The sequence below is a fragment of the Macrobrachium rosenbergii genome, chromosome 5 (genome assembly GCF_040412425.1).
Source record: "Macrobrachium rosenbergii isolate ZJJX-2024 chromosome 5, ASM4041242v1, whole genome shotgun sequence".
NCBI lineage: Eukaryota > Metazoa > Arthropoda > Malacostraca > Decapoda > Palaemonidae > Macrobrachium > Macrobrachium rosenbergii.
In genome coordinates, this window is record NC_089745.1 from 27,416,668 (window position 1) to 27,438,566 (window position 21,899).

General features: G+C 35.5%; 1 protein-coding gene across 1 annotated transcript in view; it reads right to left on the reverse strand.

Annotated features, from left to right (window-relative positions):
* Window positions 1-21,899, reverse strand: part of crb (crumbs) — a 213,684-nt gene that overhangs the window by 97,746 nt on the left and 94,039 nt on the right. Inside the window, exons 2-11 of the mRNA XM_067103901.1 lie at window positions 11,137-11,351; window positions 10,151-10,360; window positions 9,557-9,699; window positions 9,182-9,423; window positions 6,247-6,375; window positions 5,886-6,052; window positions 5,557-5,735; window positions 3,926-4,067; window positions 3,167-3,377; window positions 2,935-3,051 (exon numbers count right to left, since the gene is read on the reverse strand). Coding sequence (XP_066960002.1) covers window positions 2,935-3,051; window positions 3,167-3,377; window positions 3,926-4,067; window positions 5,557-5,735; window positions 5,886-6,052; window positions 6,247-6,375; window positions 9,182-9,423; window positions 9,557-9,699; window positions 10,151-10,360; window positions 11,137-11,351 — 1,755 coding nt within the window. The remainder of the gene's footprint in view (window positions 1-2,934; window positions 3,052-3,166; window positions 3,378-3,925; window positions 4,068-5,556; window positions 5,736-5,885; window positions 6,053-6,246; window positions 6,376-9,181; window positions 9,424-9,556; window positions 9,700-10,150; window positions 10,361-11,136; window positions 11,352-21,899) is intronic.

A 21,899-nucleotide genomic window follows, 5' to 3' on the forward strand; every position in this document is an offset into this window, starting at 1 on the left:
GATTTACAATGCATCCTAACAGTTGAAGGGTATGTTTTTCTTTAAGCCAAACCTAACCCAAGAGGAATGCCTGTTAAAACAGTAAATAAACATTAAAAATAAAAAATTAAAAAATATGTATACGTACAGTAATCACAACAGATTACAGTGAATGAGTTATCACACGACTAGTAACTTAAACATCCATAGTACAGTACAGTACTGGTATTTCTGCTATTCTCAAACAACACTGACTATTAGCTAACGAAAGTAAGATTGTGGTGTATTAAAATGGTTCACCACTTAGTAAGTAAGACTATCATGATCAAAATGTAAATTTTGTAATACTGTACAGTATTTGCTTTTTGTGACTTTTTTAATACTCTATAATAATGTGACAAAAATTTTAAGGTTTTGAAGATTAATTTTTTATGCATTTTTTTTTATTTGTTCTATTTGGGATGTCAAGTTCATGCCATGTTTTAACCAAGTATAACTGAAACAAAATGTTACCCCATATTTCTAATATTTCCTATTGTGGTGTTTTTAGTTTTCCCTTTGTCTGCGATTAAGCTTACACAAGACTACATCTAATACTATCAAATTTTTTCATTACTGCACCAGCTGTAGCCGCATCCATTGCACACACCAAGGAAATTTCTGATGCAACGCAGCTGGGCAGTTTATACACGAATATGTTACTGTGTAATCTGTTCAAGTTTCTCAGTTTACTGGTTTGTCAACTTGAGAAAAGCTTGTTAACTGTTAAAATGAATGAACTTGAAAAATCATTGAGTTTTCTTTACAGCCATGACACCATATAATCAAGGCCACCGAAAACAGATCTATCTTTCAGTGGTCTTGGTATAATGCCGTATGAGACACAGCCCATGAAACTTTAACCACGGCCTGGTGGTGGCCTACCCTATGTTGCTGCCAGAAGCACAATTATGGCTAACTTTAACCTCAAATAAAATAAAAACTACTGAGGCTAGAGGGCTGCAATTTGGTATGTTTGATGATTGGAGGGTGGATGATCAAAATATCAATTTGTAGCCCTCTAGCCTCAGTAGTTTTTAAGATCTGAGGGCAGACAGAAAAAGTGCGGACAGAAAAAAGTGCAGGCAGAATAGTGCAGACGGACAGACAACGCCAGCACAATAGTTTTCTTTTACAGAAAACTAAAAATCTTGTTCTGTCAATAAATTCTGGTTGACTAAACTTTATATGTGTTATTAATTAATCCTACAACTTTTTTGGTGAAACTTTAAAAAAAGTGAACTAGAAAACTGCAATCAATATAATGTAGCAGCCAAAACCACAGTACTTACTGCATCCAGTTAGCTGAATGTGTGCACACACAAACAAAAACAAAGCCATCAACTTGTAAGTGTTTCAATCTTATTTTTAACTGTTATTTCAAAATTCTGCTAGTCAAATTTGGGGTGCATCATTGAGGTAAGAGCATCTTTGACATCAGGAAATATAGTATGCGCCCATTACGTTTTGTTCAAGACATTTGTCTGTCAAGGTACTACTATGCAAGCTAAATTTGATTTTCTGCCTTGTACCATGGCGGATAGTATCTTGGTATTCTACTTGAATGTCGGGAGTTTGCGCCTCTCCCAGGACAATGTAAAATCACACCTCTGTATCATGGTCAGTTAGTTACTGCCTCAAGTGGTGGGTCTGTGGTGGGAAGTTGGGGGAACCTAGCTAATGTTCACCTGAGCACCTTAAGGTGGTGGAGAACAGAAACCAAGCAACTTTAACTTTTAACTTTAAACCATGCTGTCAAACAAAGATTTTAATTGATGTACCATGGCCCTCAATTATAAATATTTCAAGTCAGATATACAGATATGCTATAACCATACAGTATTTAAACTACTGAAATAAACTTAGTAGATATTCTTAAATATTGTAAAATTCCTAACATTGCCCACTTGTATTTGTTTTTTTTTATGAGTTGATATTTTTATGAGTTGAGATAATAAACCACTTTTAGATTTACTGATGATCTATTACCATATAAGAATATGGTATCCTGTTTAATGACCACTCTAAATATCCTCACATCCTTGATATTTCCAATACAAATTATGAACCTTGTGAACTAGGTTCATTTTTAGACATTAAAATTCATAATAATAAATTTCAAACTTAAATCTATGACCAAGAGAGATTTTAAATATGATGTACTGGGAGTTCAAGTTCCCAGCTAATAGGCCACACAGTATGGCCTTTGATGTTATCCATTCACAATTTCACTCTTTGGTGATGTTTGTATGGAAGGATACAACTTTTACAGCAGCATTTTATGAAATTATTCTGTGATGGGTTCCCCTCTGTGCTAATTAGGAAATTCTAGAAAACACTGTTCAATTGATTATTTTGATCATGATAAAAAGATCTTATAAAACACTTTTTATGCAAATCCTCTAATCAAAAAAATGGACTTTCCTTTGTGGAACGCAGCCTGGTGCACGAAGCAAAGTATTACCAAAAAAAAAGGTTCCAAAGCCAGTGCTCTAAAAAAACTTTCCATGTACCATCAGTTTTAATAAAAGAAAAATAAACGGTATTCAGAAAAATATGTGGTATTACTTGTGGATTTATACGTAAAAAAATATTATGCTCAAGAATTTAATCAGAAAACAGAATCTAGACAAGTAATAAATTTGAGAGGTGCATTATTGAACTAAAAAAACATTAATAAATTGCATTTTGTATGTATTTTTACATTTTTACTACATAATTATTTTTCCCCTTTTGTTTTCAATATTCTCAGGTTTGTGACTATCAAGGTGGAATATTCAGATTGACAGCATCAGTTTTTTCTTCCACTGCTAGCCTTGACTTATACCCTAGCTGCTACATAAAGATTATTTCCTCAGAGAGATATATATATAGCTGTCTATGACCTTAAAGCAACTTATAAAAAAAATACTGTACCTGAATAGCCTTGAGGGCAACTGCATGTGTATGCATTCTCCGCATCATAACAAGTCCCTCCATTTAAGCAAGGAGAGGAGTTGCATTCATCTATTTCTATGCAATCTGGAGGAAAACCTTAAAAAAAATATTTAAATAAGGATCAAGCACTCAGGTCATTTTAGTATAACCAAATTTATTCAATAAAATGTTTACTGTAATGCAATTCATAAAAAGATGATTAAAGTATTACCTGAAAATCCTGGTTTACAGCGGCACATACATTCATTGATAAAATCCACTGCTTGCGAGTTCTCAGGACACGTTACATTAAAACAATCATCTATATTATGTTCACAGTTGTCTCCTTCAAATCCAAGGATACAAGAGCACCTATATCCATTCTTAAGGTCTGTACATGAACCACCATTCTGACAAGGGTTTGAGGAACATTCCTGCACTTCCTGTTGAAAAAAGTAATATAATTGCAATGAAGCTAACCTATACTGTAGCAGGCATTATGCTGAAATCACTGCATTCATCCAGCTATAAGCAGTTCCAAGCGATTCACAACTTACAGCATCACTTCTAGTTAACTGGACAAAATTCATCCTGTTAGAAAATACCAGTGAAATGGAGTAACTGAGGAAAGTCATTAATGCATCAAAAAATGTAGAATTCCAATAACCATTCAATACAAGAGTAATTTCTTTGTAGATTATCTGTAAGATAAGGATTTACTAAAACCCCAAAAATATGTATTCCTAGCTTACACTAGTAAGAAAGCTTGTTATGTGACCTGTTAGGCCAAACCTTTAAAGCACTGCAAATTGGGATCAACCTTAACACCCAACTGAAACTATTCCAGAAAAACAGAAGATCACACGATAAAAGGAAGAATTACCAAACTGTGTTTAGTTTCACATAATGTAGAAGAATGTTTTGAATTAACCTAAATTACTTCCAATCAATATGGAATGAACATGAAACAGAAAACAAAACTCATACTTACCACTTCACAGTGCTTTCCGGAATACCCAGGGGTACAGGCACACTCATAATCACCATAGAGATCAAAACAAGTCGCTCCATTTGTGCATGGATCTAGCAATAAGCATTCATCAATGTTTGTTTCACATATATCCCCATCATACCTGGAGGCAATAGATATTCTATCATTACAGAGAAACATTTTTCTCTGAGTAAAGCATAAAAGGTTGTAAACAGCCAAAAAAAGTAAAACTGTTGAGGTAGATCCTGAACTGAGGATATTAAACATAAAAATGATTGTGTTTTTAGTGGGAAGAATAAGGGAGATAGCTCAAGTATATACCCTGTAAAATTAAATTTCTAAAGTAATAACACATCACTGTTTTTAGAACATACATAATACATGGTGAAATGTCTGGTTAGGTGTGAAAGAAAAGTATGAACAATTTTAACCAGATTTTATTACAAAACCTTTCAAAATGAAATACGAAAAGCATAAAAAGTTATAGCTGATTTTATTACAAAGCCATTCAAAATGAAATATAAAAGGCATGAAAAGTTATAAACAATTTTATTGCAAAGCCTTTCACAACAAAATATGAGAGGCTTAAAGTTATAAGTGGATTTTATTACAAAGCCTTTCAACATGAAAATCAAGGCATGGAAAGTTATAACTGGATTTTATTATGAAGCCTTTCACAACGAAGTATGCAAGGCATAAGTTATAACTGGATTTTATTACAAAGCCTTTCAAAATGAAATATGAAAGGCATGAAAAGTTATAACCAGATTTTATCACAAAGCCTTTCAAAATGAAATGTGAAAGACAGGCATGAAAAGTTATGACCAGATTTTATTAGAAAGCCTTCCAAAATGAAATAGGAAAGACAGATAAGTTATAACTGGATTTTATTACAAAGCCTTTCAAAATGAAATATTTAAGGCATGAAAAGTTATAACCAGATTTTATTGCAATGCCTTTCAAAATGAATTATGAAAGGCATGAAAAGTTATAACCAGATTTTGTTACAAAGCCTTTCAAAATGAAATATGAAAGAAAGGTAGGAAAAGTTATAACCAGATTTTATTTCAATGCCTTTCAAAATGAAATATGAAAGGCATGAAAAGTTATAACCAGATTTTATTACAAAGCCTTTCAAAATGAAATATGAAAGAAAGGTAGGAAAAGTTATAACCAGATTTTATTACAATGCCTTTCAAAATGAAATCTGAAAGAATGATAGGAAAAGTTATAACCATACTGTATTTTATTTCAAACCTTTCAAAATGAAGTATTTGCATTATACCTGTATGAAAATAATTACATTATACCCAAGCATAAAAAAAACTACACGCAGCTGCCAATATATTTCAATATGAAAATAGCTTCAGTGTGTAAAGACAGTCTGTAAATGTCACTCAGCAAGAAACAGAATAGCCAGGGAGCCATATAAAATCGAATGCAACCATAGGAAAATGGTAGAAAAAAAGGCTTTTTATTTAAATCAGTTAATGTATAACAGTTGTCTTTTTTATAGGAATAATACTGATGCATAATTTTCTAAAAACAAATATCAGTTAATTACTAATTTCACTTTTAGAGTCAATTGCATGCAAACTTGTCATGAGACCTGAACTCTAAAAAATACATACCCTGTGCCTTCACAATCACACTCAAAACTGTTCACTTTATCAATGCAGATGCCGCCATGCCAGCAAGGCTGAGATATGCAATTATCATCATTTATTTCACAGTGCTCACCACTGAAACCAGGTTGACACTGGCACTCATAAATGTCACCAAATGCATTCACTGTACAAGTAGCATTATTCTGTAGGAAATAAAAAGAAAATTGGATTAAACTAGTCAACAACAAGAACATTAAACATAACCACATGCATAATGCATTGTACCTCTAAAAATGTACAAATTTTTTCAACACTGAGCAAAATGCACTACAAAAGGTGTAATGAAAACTTACTCTGCAGGGATTGTCGTCGTTGTCACAAAAGGAGTCATCAATCTGAATTTCACAAATGGGCCCTGTGAACCCAACTGGACAGGCACAGTATGTTGAGTTACCCAGCCGATCTTCTTGACACATACCCTGATTTAAACACTGGAATTCAGGGCGGTGGCACAAAGGTCCTGTAATATCAATACATTCATATGAAATGCTACATAAATAACTTGTATGAACAAAAAATAGGTGGCTAATTGAAAATCTATAAAGAAAACTTTATTACAACCACCAAGAATTTCACTATTTCAATATGCTCCTATAAAAGGCAAATGATTCACTCAACATTAATTCAGTATCAGTACATATTTCAGTTGTATACCTGAATCTCCTTCACAGTTTTTTCCTGAGTACCTGGTGTAACAGGTACACATAGGACCTTCTGGAGTTGAAGTGCAAACACCATGGCGTCCGCATGGTTGAGAGAAGCACTGATCCTCATCATAGCCACCTGGACAGAATTGATTTCCTTATCAAATTTTACTTATGCCAACTGGGAACGGAATCAAGATTTTATTCCTCAAGTACCATCAAATAACTTAATGAATGCCAAGAGTTGTGTGGAAATGAATTAGGTCACATACTAAAATCAAGTATACAGTATTTCAAAAAGATTCTAGAACAGGGCACCTCATTTTCATGAAGACTGGAACCAGGCATAAACCAAAGTTAATTAATACAACAATGTCTATTAATCTACAAAGATAAATATTTAATGTGAAATCACTCAAGACAACTAAAACTACTGCTAAATAATAAGCACGAGGAATGATCCTCCTTCTCCTACATAAATCAATAAATACACGAAAATTTCTCTAGATTTTATAAACTTGATGCATTCTTATATTATACTAAGTAGCAATCATACAGTTCGCATAACCCAAGATACAGCATCAAAGTTCTCTCACAAGTTAAAGGCAAAATAACATGTCAAAAAAAAAAAAAAACCGACAACTGCCAAATTTCAGTGCGGGTGGGTTCCTTGCATAAACTAACAAAAACAGGGACAACACTTGCATTATGAATAGTTCTACTTGACAAGGCTCCAGCAAAGGAAATTAAACAGCAAACACTTACTGCAAAAGTCATTCAAAAGTTTAACTTATGTTATAGAGAAAGTGCAGTAATAGTGCAACAACTTTATGTTACATCCTAACGAAATTTACTGATAAAAACGTTCACAATAACAGACTAATCATCACAAGAAATCATGCATCTTGACTCAGCAATACAGTCTGTACATGCACTGAAATAGGTGTGATTGTTGTTTTTTATTGCCCTCAAACTTTGTAAAAAAATAAATAAATAAATAAACAAATTCATTTGAAACATAAGAGCGAGGCTTCCCAGCCAAAAAAAATCATTACAGTACTGTACTATATATATATATATATATATATATATATATATATATATATATATATATATATATATATATATATATATATATATATATATATATATATATATGTGTGTGTGTGTGTGTGTGTGTGTGTGTGTATATAATATATATATGCAGTTGAAGCACAAACTACAGGTATTTTTAAAAGATTTCAGCTTTGACATTAAACACATTAAGGGGATTTAGCATAAAAAAATCTGTATGGCACCCTCAAAATATTGCTTTCAATTGAACAAAAGCACATTAAAACAAAAGTTGTTAAGCCCTGAAGTTTTCACAGGGTCCTTAACAATCAGTTTGGAACCTAGCACATTATAGCGTATTTAACAACACATGATTATCTGGCAAAGAGCTAAAATAAAAAAAAATATTCCTTACCCTTAATATCTTTGCAGAGAAAAAAGATAAATTATTTAAAATTTCTCAAATATGGTTACAATGTGTTTACAGAGACCTCTCAACCATACGAAGTAAAAAATCGTCCCAGTTTCTCTAATATTAAACGGTACAGTGCCTACCGCATACACCCTGTAGACGGTATTCAACTCCCTTTGCAGCTTCTCCTCAGCCCCAACTTCTACCTACTACTTTTCATCCATTCCGTTCGGTCTCTTCCTGCTTACTGTCCAACGTCTTTAACTTCACCTTGCTCCAATTTTCACATCTCAGTTAATTACAAATGCTCTGGCTGAGCTCTTAATAACCTTGAAACGCTACTGATGTTCTCGCGTAAGTTTCAATGTTTTCAAGTGAATTTGTTTAGTCTTATGTAAGTAAAACACTGAGACTATATATTCCAAAATTCATAATATCTAATCTATTACAGCATATATGTCAAAGTTTATTCGAAATTAACGTGTTAACATCATCAATATCTTTTAAGCAATGAACAACAGATCACAGAATTCGGAATCAAACGTTCAATAGTCCCCTGCTGAAATTTACTATAACTGTAACTTTTCATTTAAAAACTTGGTTGAAAAAGTCAAAAATAAAAATAACTTCTCCGAATTTCCAGATAAATCAAGTTTAATTTTGATCTACAAATTTACTGATAACATTTTTCTCATATACAAACTTGGTTGCGCATACACTGCACACAACCGCAGTCAACAACACTGAGAAGAATGTCAACTTGGAAATGGAAACTACATTTTTCTTTACTTGATCAACCAGTCTTTACACAAATGTGAAAATCATTACAGGTCTCTACAGGCATCATACCCACTGAAAGAAATTACAGAGAGATCAATCAAAATACCAGAAATACTATGATTCTTACATACATTACTGCAGAGCACTTGCTCAGAACCAAGAAACTAGGTAGCCCTACCAAGTTCACAGAACCCAACACCACTTCCTCCCCATCCATTAGTGAGAGAGAGAGAGAGAGAGAGCGAGCATGCTTACCTCCACCTGAGAAAAATGTGGAAGGGTCAATCAGAGTAGCGACGTGCGGACACCGTCACCGAAAGGCACACAAAGTAGTCATCGCAACATCCGACCACCAAGCAAGTGAAAATAAGCCAAGCAAAAAGCCACACCACCATCAAAACATTTGTGTCAAAAGGCAGAGAAATAGAAATCTAGTAATATTCTTTACTGGAACTGACCAAGATTAATTACAATAATCAACAATAAGTGGAAACGTGTATATATGTTTTCCTTATTTATCTCCTGCTGTGCTAAACCACAGAGATCTCAAATTAAATCATATCTAACCTTGGACATTTCAGTATCTTTTCAGCAAATAATCACATCACAAAACTATGACATATCAAGTCAACTTATCAGCATGCAGCTATATATTTAAAAAATGGAAGCTAATCATAGAGAACTCAAAAAAGTAACTCACTGCAGTCTGTGCCATCAGGTAGAGGACAGTTATTCCAATCGACGCCAGAATGTTTAATGAGGGAGGTGGTGAGTTCAGTTCCAGCTCCCTGCAGAATGCAACCAGTGAAATTGGCACCAATCCTTAAACGTGGCTCGGGAGACAAAAGTCCAAGGTCGATCAAAGACGAACTATTGCTAGTCGTGTTTGCAATAACTACAGTTTCCTGGTCCACGCCTAATGTTAAAATTCCAAGCTCAAACCTGCAAAATTTGAAAAAAAACTTCAAGGTAAGTGACACAAAATAAATGGCGCTTCTCTGAACTGAAACAGCGTTCTAAATATGTAAAATATGCAGGACAATGATTTGAGTGCAGTAAAGAGATAATACTGTACCTGAGATACGCTCTGTGCCAAGCATTATCATTAAGTCCCTTTCCGAGAGTAGTGATGGTTTCTTGGCCGCGATGATTGAGCTTCAGCACTAAACTACCTTCCTCACTAACAGCTAAAGACAAAGCGTCGCCTCCAGACCCACTCTGTAAAGTATGAAGTTAGCGTACAGCTTTATGTCATTTCAACGCAGTGTTCTAGACTCTAAAAAAGATCGTTCATATGAGACGCACATCACGCAATACCTAGTTACACCGAACTTTGGCAAAAAGGATAGCAAATTTCTAAACCTTGAAAGACAAATCACATATTAATGAGCTAAGTATATACATACACATTAATAATAAAAAGCTCTAGACAAAAATCTACTACAAAAAACATATTCTATGATCCAGATTTACTATGAAAGGGTGACAGAAACATTGAATATGCTGAATATCATATTGACTGTGCCCATAACTCTGAGAACACCAAGACAAATCAGGAACGTCATCGGCAAAAGTAAAAATCCTCTGGATAGAAACTGAAAACATGCCAATAACCTTATTTCACCTTCCCACAAAAGAAAAACACTTGAAAAACCACAAACTTTCTCACCTGTGACAGCAGAGTACCAAACAAACAGGTACGAAAGCTGATGGAAGTGTACCCACGGAGATTAATCGGAAGAGGTAATAAAACTACGGAATTTGTGGTAAAATAGCCCTCTCTGGCGCCGCCTCCTAAAGTTAACGTTGTGGCATCCTCCGTTTGCAGATTTGCCAAGTAGGAGTCGTCCGTCTCACTAATAGAGGACCCATCCCACTCCTGAAAAGCATATTTTTACAGCATAGAAAAAGATACGAGTCATTAGCTAATTAATAAATAAATATTATATATATATATATATATATATATATATATATATATATATATATATATATATATATATATATATATATATATATATATATATATATATATATATATATTATATATTATTATATATATATATATATATATTATATATATATATATTATATCACACATTACCACAGGTAAATAAATGAATCTGTACAAAAGTGATAATAATCATATATATATATATATATATATATATATATATATATATATATATATATATATATATATATATATATATATATATATACGTATGTTTATGATTATTCACATATGAATATTCTGTGAATTCTCAATCTCTCTCTCTTCTCTCTCTCTCTCTCTCTATATATATATATATATATATATATATATATATATATATATATATATATATATATATATATATATATATATACAGTATATATATATATATATATATATATATATATATATATATATATATAGAGAGAGAGAGAGAGAGAGAGAGAGAGAGAGAGAGAGAGAGAGAGAGAGAGAGAGAGAGAGAGAGAGAGGTGCTGCTCGCATTCACAGAATGTTCACAGAATGACTAAATCTCATACAATGTTCCCTAGAATGTTCTTCAAAACTCAGCTGCCAGCCATCCAACCTGCAACGAAAACGTTGGTAGGCAGTTGCACAGGGGTGGAAACGTTGAAACGTTTAGGTCGACAGACACTTACAGGTGTATATACATCCACAGGTGATGTTTCGTCATTCGGTGGTGGTGGAGCTGGCGAGGTATCCGGTGGTTCCGAGTCTTGGCCTAAGCCGTCTGTTTGGAGGAAGTTGTCGCCACTGTCGGCAACGGACGGAGGTTGTGTAAATGTCGATTCTGGCTGGCTGATTTGTGACGCTGCTGGGTTCAGCTGGACCACTATCAGTAATAAACAAACACCTACAAATGGAGAGAGGAAAGGGAAATGTATTAGAAAGGCGACTATCCAAGATATCTTTTTCATTAAAATTTGACGTAGACACCAAAAACTAGATTAGTTAAAATAATGAGAATTGTCATTTTAGTTTTATAGTATTATTACTATGTACAATATTTGACTCCGTCAATTAATCTAACTAACATATATCATTCCTTTGTCTGGAAGTCTATTAAAACTAGATATACAAACCGAAAGTTAAATAAAATGCAAACATCTTGAGTTCTTGCTTGGAAGGCATGGTTCACGCTGATGCCTCTATTATACAGTTATCAAGCGATAGACGCAGGCAAAAGCACTCTGCCTGTACTTAGGAAATATTTTCAATGTTTTCTTTGCACTGTTATTTTTCTATTATTATTCACGTTCTGCTGGCAAAAAGTCTTGTCAGAAGCCTTACAAATGAAGAGAGATAAAAAATAAAGTCACAGGACAGATTATCTCGACGTCCAAATTGCACCGTCGAGAAACAAAGTTTTGGGATATTAGCATCATTTGGCGTCGCATAAAGACGCCAGATGAAAGAATGGTAACGTATCGTTGTAATCCCTCTGAAAGATGTCCTTCAATCAATTCATTTGCTATCAAAATTTATACCTTGAAAGGGGAAAATGTATGTATCATTGAAGCTTGCAGTCCATGTTTTAAAGCCCTGAGTTGGATTTGTATATACCTAAAAATATTTTGATGTTGGTTGACAATACTAGATACTTGATTAAACGCCATCAATAATAATAATAATAATAAAACGGATATACTCACTACTATAAATAAAGAGATCTTATTACGAAGCAATCACAGAAAAAATAACGCACAAACAGGCACCGCATAAAAACAGCAAATTGTGGGGAAAATCTTATTAAAGCTAAACCACCGTTGAAAGAGAAACGGCCCCATTATTATACAAAAACCTGGAAACTTGATACCGCTTGGGAAGGGAAGAAAATGGGGAAGAGTCACGGGAATGGCAATGCGAAGAGTGGTTATAAAAGAACATATAGAAGAACTAAGCGAGGTTAAAAAAAAAATACAATTTCATCAACAGCAAGAACCGATCCGACACAAGATTGCGGTAGATACTTCGCCCATGTATCTGTTAGACCTGTGACCCCTGCATCTCAATAAAAACTTTGTCATGATTTTATGGTCACACAGTGAACACAGACTCCAGTTCATGATACAGAATATCGAGAGGACTCAAGTTTTTCGGGAGGCAAAGAAGTATCCACAGACCTCAGTCTTTTTCGAACTTATGGCAAAGAAAACTATAACTATAAACCTACGGTTTCTTTGGAAACTTACCAAAGTTGGTTTCACAAGGCTAGATCTCTATTAAGTTAGTACATGACCACAGAACATCCCACAGCGGATATCATGAAAAGGATTACCATGGGCAAACTCCATTCACAAGGCATTACTTAGTGAAATGGTAAGCTATTGTAAACACTATAGCTTTATTTTGTAGTTGATTACCAAAACAATCCTTTTAGATGTTAAGGTTTAGATTAGATTGAATGGTTGGTTTACCTTTCGTAATTTCCGCACCATAGTTTGCTTTTTTGATGCTGCCCTTTTGTGCAGTCTTTTCGTTGATTTCACTGTAGTATCATCTCGTTACTTACAATAATGAGGATACTAGTTTGCTTATTAATACAATCGTTATTATTATTAACAGATGTTTTATAGAGTACCAAGTATTCTCAATCCACATCACAATGGTTTTTATCAACGAAAATCGAGAATATTTATACGAATTGTCTGTTACTAACTGCAGTCACACAATACAAAGTAAAATCCCACTGTATGTGTTTTCTGTACATGGTAAATCAAGCAACTGAGAAGCTGCAACAAAATTTTATATCCCTTACCCATGCTTGCAATACACCATACATAATCACAGCTTTGCCAAGGATCAGTTGTTCATATTTCCAGTTGTGCACCATGTCCAAGATGTTTTTTTTTTTAAATTGAATAAAGATAGAAATGACCCACGACACCTGTTTACTTTTATTAATCAACTTCGCAGTTTGATGATTTTCCTTTTGTAAAGAAAATTATCTGCTTTCTTATTTCCAAACACCATCAGTTTCCGCCGCTCAACCGAAAACAATATATAAAGCTTACTCAGTGAACTGCTCACGAACTTTCAAGATCAGTATTTACTTTAATCTAATTTCGCAAAGGCTTTTGTAGTAGGGCAGAGAGAGAGAGAGAGAGAGAGAGAGAGAGAGAGAGAGAGAGAGAGAGAGAGAGAGAGAGAGAGGATTCCATGAGTAGGGGAGAGCAGGTATCTTTGTCTATTGTCCCAGTGAGGATACTAGACATCCATAGGAACCCCCTTCCCTAGGATAAGGGAGGGAGGGAGGGCATGGAGGATGCAGTAGAAGCTAGAACAGTGAGGAACTGGCAGGTAGAAAACGCAAGTGCATAAAGAGGGGAGTGGGAGGGGGGTGGTGTTAGGGGGTTGGGCAACAACAAGAGGAGACAAGATAGGAGAGCGGCCGCTCCCCGTCTCTTGCATGCCCCCTCCCTTGACCTTGGACTTGCAACTTCTGGCGACCCCTACCTGCCACCCCTTACGACTCCCCTCCTCCTCCTTTGGCTGTTATCCTATCCACTTATTTAAATCCATTTTCCATTTTCAAGGGGCACGCTTCAGAGTAACGTAGAAAAGCAATAAGTGAAAATTTCAGTGATTCACTAACAAAACTCTTTACAAAGCTGTTCTCCCCATTCACTGAACAATTTAGATCTAAAATTCCAAACAATGCCACACCACAGATTAATGAAGAAATATAAGAGGAAGAATTAACTATTTCTATATACATATTCACAAAAGAAAATTTTAAGAGAGATAGAACAAGTGAAAAATCTTTCTTTAATATTTTTACTGCCCTTCCTACATCTCATACTAAAAACGTGTTTAAATTCAGCAATTCAGCAACTTTTCCGATACATACTGTGTGTATATATATATACATATATACATATATATATATATATATATATATATATATATATATATATATATATATATATATATATATATATATATATATATATATATATATATATATATATATATATATATATATATATATATATATATATATATATATATATATATATATATATATATATATATATATATATATATATATATATATATATATATATATATATATATATATATATATATATATATATATATATTCAATAATAACAATACTGACAGCACAGCTTCACACTCCTCAAGTATTATATTTTATTTTCTCTTGGTGGGTTTCCTTACTCCCTTCAAAAGCATCTAATGCTGCCATCTGTGCTTGCTCCGACTCAGCGAAATTCTTCATTCCTGAAGTCATTTCTTCATTACTTACTTGTAGAGACAAACAACAAGGATATCTGACGAGTAAATGACCTATAGTGATAAGTCCAAAGTAAGATCTACATCAACAATCCATATCAGTTTATTGACCTCTGGGGCAGCCTTTGTGTCTCTTCTTCGCCCCTCGCTGACTCTCCTACCTTATCTTCAAGTCCCATCTTCCAACTCCTCCTTTGGAAGGCTCTTTATATTTCCTACTTCCCAATGAACTCGCGCCTTATTCCTCCAGTCACCAACATCTCTTCTGTAGCCTCCCACGCCTTCATGCTATCCCATATTATTTCCCCAATTCAGTTCTTGGTTATTATGGCTAAATATTCTTAGAGAGGTAGATTCCTTTATCACATCCAGATATTTTATTTCTTTTTTTTCTAACTAAAGCATTTTGCATTTCTCTTGTCCTAACAGCTACAAGGCTTCTGTCGGTGCTGAGGTTCATGATTGACCTACGCAAAGTGTGGCTTCGTTATTCGTTTTTATACACATCAGACAACTTTCCCGAATTTCCTTCCTGAGCTAAAGGTCTTCTACCTTCCAGTTTCCTCAGCCGTGCCCACTGGCTCACCTTTCCTCGCCCTTTCATCGCGCTTTGTGCCCTCTCACACCCTGCTTGGCCTCATCTTCCCTCCAACCCAAGCGACCAAATCCGAAGGCAGTTAACTCCACCCTTCTTCGACCTCTCGAGTTAACGGTCGCAGGTGAATCATGAAAAAAGGTGTTGGAGGATTCCGAGCTATATTGCTTTGGCCACGACGGCTGCGTTGTTCACCAGATAATGGTGATTGCAATCAACGATTTTCTGTTACGCTAGATGAAGAAGCGTGCTCAGATTAATTGGAAATCCGAGACTACAGAGAAAGATAAAAAAGACAGTTATTTCGATTTCACCAAAACACCTACACTCATCAGCATCATAAATGAAATCATCTGGCAAAGGATTTAGGCCAAAATTCAGTTGGTTCTAATGCCTGTCTCGATACTTTTGCCACTGAAGTGTACAATTCGGCTTACATCCGAGAAAACTAATGAATCACACCAGGGAAAACATGTCTTTAGTTCTTTTGAATTTTACGTAAAGAAATCGTTTTAAAGGATCAATGTGAATTAATATTCTAGCAAATAACATAACATGTCCTAGGCAAATAAAACAACATAAACAGAGAGAGAGAGAGAGAGAGAGAGAGAGAGAGAGAGAGAGAGAGAGAGAGAGAGAGAGAGAGAGAGACCCTGCTCAAACGAGCCACTGATATGGACATAATAGCTGTTACTCATCTTCCTCGACATGCGGTTTTTCGTTTTCGTCATAACATTTGAATATAACACATGTTAGAGTTTCTTTCTCATGTTAACCCTTCTGCAGGGCATAGAATGTAAACAAACAAAGCACTTTACTCATCAACCTTAAGTAATAAGTAAACACGAAATCAAATGCATCATCAAATTTAACGCTAAACTTTTTATTTTATTTTATTGAATGGATGAAAAATATAAATAAAAAAAGAAACACACATAAATATAATTCCTACAAGGCATAGAGTCGTGTCTAAACAGACAATATGACAATTGTGAAGTTGGGAAAATCTAGGCTTACTGAATGAAACCCTGACTTGAGCAAAAACTGTCCAAAAATCGTACTGTTCTTTCTCCCGCTATTCCCGTCATTCCAGTGCTGCAAGGTCCGTCCATCCTCCATGCCAAGCTGGAGAAACCGAGACACCAGATAAGATTTTAGCAAATGGTCCCGTCGGACCAGAATCTAGTTGCACATCTCGTGAATACCACACAGGACAGGATGCCCAAGGCGAATCCACTTTTCTCGGGGAAGACGTATAGGATCATGATCGCTGCCTCCATGCCCATATTAGGCGGTTCAATGACATTAGGTTCAAAGCGCCCAGCTCATCAAGAAAGAAAGTGACGATAACTGATAAAATTGACTCGATTTTTACTTCATTCCGACGTGATACTGTTGATATTTTATTTGAATATCTCTTCCTTAAACAGAAAATCTCTCACTATCCTTTCAGCTTCTCTTTCCAATCGTAATTCTTCCATTCTCTCTTCCTCTTGCCACTAGTGTCGTAAAAAAAAGATGCGCCATACTTACGGGCTTCCACTTCCTACCATGGCGATCCCGCTCCTCACATCCTTCCATTCCCCCTTTCTAGAACTGGCCTCTCCCTCTTCCTCGCCCCAACAACAATTCCTCCTCGCCATCGTCCAAGTAAATGCAAAAGTGCATTAACAACTCGCTTCCACTGCAACGTTCATCCAAGACTCTCCTCACTCCTGAAAGCAAGGCCCCCGCCCGAGTAACCCGACCACCAGGGTATATACAGAAACACCTGGACTCCCGGATATCCGTCAGCGTTAAACCAATTAACCTTAAAAATCCCACCTGGTGAGAGGGGAGGAAGGGTTAGGAGCCACATCGAATATTCAGTCGATTGACTGTAAACGCATTTTCCAGAAGGAAGGTTCGAGGTACTGAGGCTTCAGCGGGAGGAGGGAAGGGTTCCTCAAACAATGAGGGAAAAGGACCGACAAAAGACGCCACCGTATAATTGCTAACTGAAGAGAAGGGAAGGGAAGGGAAGGGAAGGGAAGGGGTATACTCTCGGTGGCCTCGATGGGATCCTAACACCATTGTTTGAAATGTTCTTAACATTCTTTTCATTTACAAGAGCAGGAAATGAGCTCGCGCTATACACACTTAGTTCGAAGAATATTCCAGTAAATGAGTAAGAAACTGCCTAATTAAATACAGGCGATTAACTTCACTTACGGAGTACAGCGCATACTAAGCTAAAAGATGGAAGGTTTGAAGGTCTGCTGCATGTAAAGTACTCTGGTGCTGCTGCTGCCTCTCTCTCTCTCTCTCTCTCTCTCTCTCTCTCTCTCTCTCTCTCTCTCTCTCTCTCTCTCTCTCTCTTAGTCGAACAATGAGTTTTTAAATTCAGTAAGTCATGATTTCACGCACTTTGTTAATAAAAAACAAACCTGAAAATACATTCACGCTTTCACATGATACTAAAATCTTATCTTCAATAAAGGCTTTATATAAAAAAAAAAACCTTGTTTTGATTTTTTCTCCTAATATTGTCAGATCAAACCGTGTCAGTGACTTGCATGGTCAATTCTAACAGTGACTTCAATAAGCAATACTCTCGAGTCCACAGGAAATTAACTTTGGAGGAACATACAAGTCATCTTCTGAGGAGCTTGTAATGTAGGTCGAGATGGTCAGTGACGGTTATGCATTTTCCTAAATTCAAATGCATTTAGTTAGGCTGTGTGTGTGTGTGTGTGTGTGTGTGTCTCTCTCTCAAAGCTGAAGAGCAGAATTCATTATGAGATTCGGTAGAAGAGAGGACGACGCAACTACTCAAGGACAAACACAGAGAACTATTGTCCAGTTGCATAATCTCTCAAGTGGGACACTCGACTGCGTTTCTCGCATGAAAGTATGAATCCCCGCGAATAAATAAACAAATTAATGAAAGTCGGAGAAACAGGATTTTATTTGAACAGACTAAAGCTTTGCCTCGTCAAATTCTGATTCATGCAAGTGAAGAGGCCATGTCATTAGGTGATAAAATAATTATCAGAGTAAAAACTGTAGATTATACCTGAATCTGTGGGCTTTTATTCCCGTCCGTAAACTGTACTGAAACCGGACATTCGAAATGATTAGCATGCTATAAATGAAATCACAAAAATGCATATCTTCAATCTTAAGGTAAAAAATATCATGTACATCACCATCGTGACTTAAAACCTAAAGTATGGAATTCAACTAAGTTGCAAAATATCCTTCTGCCAGGCATGGAAACAGATAGAAGGAATTATCGAAAACATCATGGAGCTAAAAATATCAGAAAGAGCAAGAAGAGGTAGATTGATAGTGCCCAGAACTATACCAGGAAAACTAAGGAAAGCACACAGGACATTAATCCACCACGCACCAGCATCGATAATGCAGCGTCTATTCAATGCGCTACCAGCTCATCTGAGAAACATATCAGGAGTGAGCGTAGATGTGTTTAAGAATAAGCTCGACAAATATTTAAGATGCATCCCAGACCATCCAAGACTGGAAGATGCAAAATATACCGGAAGATGAATTAGCAATTCTCTGGTAGACATCAGAGGTGCCTCACACTGAGGGACCTCCTGGGGCAACCCGAACGAACTGTAAGGTCTGTAAGGTCCTACAACTCTTCCTGCAACAAATGCACATTATCATCAAATACCTCCAAAACAATAATCTATAAGCTTTGAATCTAAGCAATAATTAATGAGCCTCAGCAACAGACCAAAAAAAAAAAAAATTGTGACACTCAAGAAGTTCAAGACACTGAAATAAAAAATTGTATAAAAACATTTTTCCAAACAAACGTGCCGGGAATCAAACCCCGTGACTGAAATATATTTCAAGGTAATTTTAGAGCAACAGAGCAGTTGCGCAGGAAAGTAGTGAAGCGACAATAAACAATTCGTTACGTCGTCTTCAGTTCTCTATAATTTACAAGAATCCTGGCCAAAGACAGTCTTTCAAATAATTAGGTCATAATCCACTGGCAAGATATATATCTGCGGTTGTGAATATGGGATAAATCATGAACAAATACAAAGCCAATGCTTAGGCATTCTCACAGGAATACTATAATAGCTTGGGACGCTGATGTGTTAAACTCAAGCGTGAATGCTACTGTATCTCATGATTTAATAACGGTTAGAATTTTCATAACCAACCTATATGAATACAAATTTTAACTAGAGTCCTCATTCATCCATATATATATATATATATATATATATATATATATATATATATATATATATATATATATATATATATATATATATATATATATATATATATATATATATATCCAATACAGCACGAAGGAACGCGTGCTTGAGAATATCACTAAGTCCACGTCGGAAGGTGAGTGAAAACCAAGACTTTGAACAAGTACTTTTGTAGTTTATTCTATATTTTCAAGTTCAAAGTCCCGGTTTTCACTCACCTTCCGACGTGGATTTTGTGATATATATACATATATATAAATACATAAACATACATATATATATATATATATATATATATATATATATATATATATATATATATATATATATATATATATATATATATCGGGGTATATGAGGACTCAAGTTAAAATGTGTATATATATCATAAATATATATACATATATACACCGGGGTGTATGAGAACTCAAGTTAAAACGTATATTTGTTCATGATTAGAATGGCTTCGATTCACGCACCCCATACCCTCCTGTTGGGGAGACCTCTTCAATGGCCGTCTTCAAGCTCTGTTCTTTATTGTTCCAGACTGCGGACACGCCTACAAAGCTCGGTAAAGAGGTTTCCCACTCTCTCTCTCTCTCTCTCTCTCTCTCTCTCTCTCTCTCTCTCTCTCTGCGTCTCTTTTCCCATCGGCTTTTCTTCTTCTACTATCGACGATCAAAAGGAGACTCATCGACCGACATGAAGCGAAGGAACAATAGCGGTAGGAAATATGATAAATGTGAATGGTGAAAAGCAAGGTCAGTAGACTTTCCTCTCCAACGATACCAGATACCTCCGAATACACTGCTGTTGAAGGCGATATCGTTTTTCAGTTCTTGTCTTTAATGCATTTTATGTTTAGTTCATTTATTTATTCTACAATATAGCATTAAATTTACTTATCTGCGTTTTGTGAGCCCTCAAAACAGGACGAATAATTTTCTCTTACAAATATGCTAACTTGAAACAGGCTTTCAGCTCCAAATTTACATAAACGTCAACATTTTCCTCTACGTGACAAGGCTCTTTTTATTGGAACTTTTTGCGAGCAATGACGAAATTCTAATATAAGACCGAAAGGGGAACTCCCGCTGGTACTTGGGAGTATTTTAAAGGAAAATCAAAAAGTTTTACAAAATTAGTTTGTCTTGCCTGAACATGCTACAACAATCATGTATTCAGTGTGAAAGGGCCAAGCGAATACAATAAACATTTCTTACGAATAAAAGAACCAAAACAATTAAAATCACTTAAGACTCTTCGGAGGAACCAGGGCTTCTGAGTGGTTTCGATTAATTCCTAAAAGTGAATCCAGTCTATCTGACGTACAAAATGACAGAAATGGAACGCATGAGGAACATATCAACTTGCAATCAATGGTCCTCACAGTAAGCATTAAAAAAACGATTAAAATCTCTCACGTGCTGTGTGCCATAGAAAAATATTACATAAATGTTTGAAAATATTTTGGATAACATCTACATGTATGCCTACTAAATGACACATTTATGCCATAAAAATTCAAAGCAGCAACGGCCACTCTTTTCTTGTTTTCTTCTTAACGTGAAAACGTTAAATAGTCATTAAGTGAGATGAGGTCAAAAGTTGAAAGGGAATGTTAGTAATGGTTCCATTACGCAGTTATCAGGAAGCCAATATGATGAAGCAATGTTGGATGAATCCGCTGATTGAGTAATGTATCAACTAAGGAAAATGTATTATGGATGATGGAAACCTTGAGCAGATTTGATCATACAAAGGCAAAGCAATGCTTATTGCAATTACCTTCCTTATTCCAAGATCGGCCAGTATACGCAATCTTCATACTCCAACTCATTGATCTGGCCCGCCCATCCAAAAAGGTCGATTAAAATCGTGTTCAAAGAGCAAACAACCATGACCTCTCTTCCATGACCCAGTGTAAGCGAAATACAAACACAATAACGGAGTAGGTCAGGTCACAGACATGACCTCCTGATCGTGACTTATGCTGAAAACAACGCATTTCCCCCCTGTGATGGTCTCGATGTCACACCTGTTCTGAAACGGTATTGGACTGACTTACTCCATTTTGACTTGAAACTTGGAACAACCACGATGTTCAACGAAGTTATTAGGAATGAACAAAAAAATAATACAACAAATGCAGACAGAGTCCTCGGAAGAGTTTCACATAATAAAACAAAATCTAATGAGCTATCATTAGGAATTCATGGAAATCGTGTTCGCACCTCTGAAGGTCTTTGACACGTAGCTGACTTCCTTTTGAGGCTTCATGAAAATCGGAGCAGTGTATCAACCTTCC